Source organism: Propithecus coquereli, unplaced genomic scaffold, assembly GCF_000956105.1.
Source record: "Propithecus coquereli isolate 6110/MARCELLA unplaced genomic scaffold, Pcoq_1.0 Scaffold243, whole genome shotgun sequence".
Lineage (NCBI taxonomy): Eukaryota > Metazoa > Chordata > Mammalia > Primates > Indriidae > Propithecus > Propithecus coquereli.
This window is the reverse complement of record NW_012147986.1, coordinates 2,989,545-2,992,167: the sequence shown is the minus strand read 5'-3', so window position 1 is coordinate 2,992,167 and position 2,623 is coordinate 2,989,545. Positions and strand designations below refer to the sequence as shown.

At 35.6% G+C, this 2,623-nt stretch overlaps 1 protein-coding gene across 1 annotated transcript in view; it reads right to left on the bottom strand.

The window, feature by feature from the left end:
• TIA1 (TIA1 cytotoxic granule-associated RNA binding protein) overlaps positions 1-1,936 on the bottom strand; it is a 21,956-nt gene extending 20,020 nt beyond the window's left edge. Inside the window, exon 1 of the mRNA XM_012646421.1 lies at positions 1,907-1,936. Within this exon, the coding sequence (XP_012501875.1) occupies positions 1,907-1,936 (30 nt within the window). The remainder of the gene's footprint in view (positions 1-1,906) is intronic.
• Between the last annotated feature and the right edge of the window lie 687 nt (positions 1,937-2,623).

The following is a 2,623-nucleotide window of genomic DNA, read 5'->3' as shown; positions in this document are numbered from 1 at the left end:
CCAACAATTTCGGAGTCTGAGGCAGGAGGATCACTTGAGGTCAGGAGTTTGAGAGGAACCTGGGCAACACAGTAAGACACTGACTCCACAGAAAATTTAAAAATTAACTGGGTGTGGTGGTGAGTGCCTCTAGTCCCAGCTACTCAAGAGGCTGAGGCAGTTGGATCACATGATCCCAGGAGTTCAAGGCTGCAGTGAGCTATGCACTTTAGCATGGGTGACAGAGTGAGACTCGGCTCATTCATTCATTAATAAATAAATGAATAGTTAAAAAAAAAGAGAGAGACAAGGTCTTGCTATGTTGCCTAGGCTAGAGTAAAGTGGCTATTGATCCCACTTCTGATCAGCACCAGAGCTTTGACCTGCTCTGTTTCCACCTCCCACTCCTGGCAGGTCACCACATTGATGCCAAACCTACTGTGGACACCTGAGGACATCCAATGGGTGCAGTGCACTATATAGCTCAGAACTCCTGGCCTAAAGCCATAAAGCCATCTTCCTGCCACAGCCTCCAGAGTAGCTGGGACCCCAGGTGCATGCCACCGTACCCTGCTTATATATTACTTTTTACTGCTACAAATGTACACAGCTCCTTGCTGTTTCTAACTTGCTGAGTAGCAGAGGAATCTACTCTTAAGAAGGTTAGCCAACCTTCTTAAACCAGTTTCTAAAATATAGGTAAATAGGCTCTGAAAACTGAAGAGGCTCCCTGATACGTAGTTTCAGAGTAACTTTTAGAATGTGGACTTTCTGACATCAATTTTTATGCCTGCTCAGAAGTCTTTTAAAAATTGTCTCCCCTTTTCTGCTGGTGTTCCAGGTAGCTGGGGTTATATAACAGGTAAAGCCTGGATGTTTTATTATGAATTAAAGAAACAGAAAAATCCAATATTTTACACCTATCAGTGCAAAATACCAAATGACTTTATAGTCCATTTTAAAATTCTTTCTATAATCTCCTAAGCAGAATTATTAAAACGAGAAACTAACTGAAAAGACTAGAAAGCTACTAGAATAAAGGAATATAACATTCTGTTTCACATAATAGTTTAAAAGAGTCACTATCAATGATTTTCAAGAATTTTATAGCAAGGAGGCAACCACAACATTCAAAATATTGGGACTACACATTATTTTCTTTAAGAAAATTAAAGAAAATAAATTGTATAATTCCAACTAATAAAACACTAAATGGGAATTCTATTACAAAGATCAATGTTGACAGGCACTGAAATATGGTTAGAAAAAGTAGCCTGCACTTCAGAGTAGAACAAACAAATGAAAAACAATGTACATTTTACTTAATTTGTATCCAGAAAAAAACTGTAACTTTTTATATAAAAAGAATCTAAGCAAATATATATATTATCAACGTTTATACTCCAGGGAGTATGAAATACATAAATGTGAACACCAGTCTAGGTGTGTGAATAGACTGGAATTTAGATTTCAATAATAAAAATCTAAGCTTTTGAGTGATCAAAATCCAAAATTTATAAAAAGTGGCAAATGCTAACCTAGCTATGATAGTTGTTTCTGCAGCCTAGGTACTCATTAACATTGTGCTCAGTGATCTCTACACAGGGAAACATTAATATATGATCAGACAGGGAGAGAGGACAACAGCAAAATGGAAACAAATGCAGAGGATTTATATTCCAGTAGATCAACTGGGGTTTACATCCCTGCTTTGCCTCATTTTCTCATATTTGAAATGAGAATAACATACATCTTCTTTATTATGTTTCTGTCGGGCATTTGTGATAATGCATTGAAATAACTGACAGATAGCAAGTATTCCACAAATGCTACTATTGGAATAAGGAAGGAGACCTAGATCAAGAAAAGACTGATTTTAAATTCCCTATCATTTTTCCCTTTCAGTCTTATCTTTCTCTCTGGGTACAGAGATCTTTTCTCCTTTATCCAAAGGCATACTGACATTAAATGTGATAGAATAATGAAAAGGACAAAAATGTTTGTTGATTCTATCTATGATATGTAAATGACCCTGCAGCATTAGGACAACAAATTAAAGCCAATTGGCTAAACAATCAACTTTTTTAACATACCAAGTAAAAAAGAGTTAAATTGGAATACAATAAGAAAGCAGCAGATACACATATACATATTCATGATTTTCTTTTCTACAGAAAAGAAAACCAAATGTTTATAGGAAGGAGATACTATGGGATAAAAGGATTTCTCTTCAGCACTGTCTTTCCCATTAAGAAGTTCTAAATTTGTCTTTTTATACATAATATGATTTAGAGTTAACTCCAATTAGATGAATGAGTTCAATGTTTTTTCTACCCATTAAAGTGTGATAAATAGGAATAGCCTAAATACAAGAAAAATTTAAATCATGACCTCCAAAAATAAAGTTAAAAACACTTTCACTGTATCAAATGTCTATTATTTTTTATCCCATTTCCTAAACTAATTGTAATGACTGAATTTATTAGCCGACCAACACATAAAAAACAATTCTGATGCGTCACTGTACCTTAAAACAAGAGCCTACATACATATATACATAAAAAAAATATAGGCCAGGCACAGTGGCTCACGCCTGTAATCCTAGCACTCTGGGAGGCCGAGGTGGGCGGATTGTTTGAGCTCA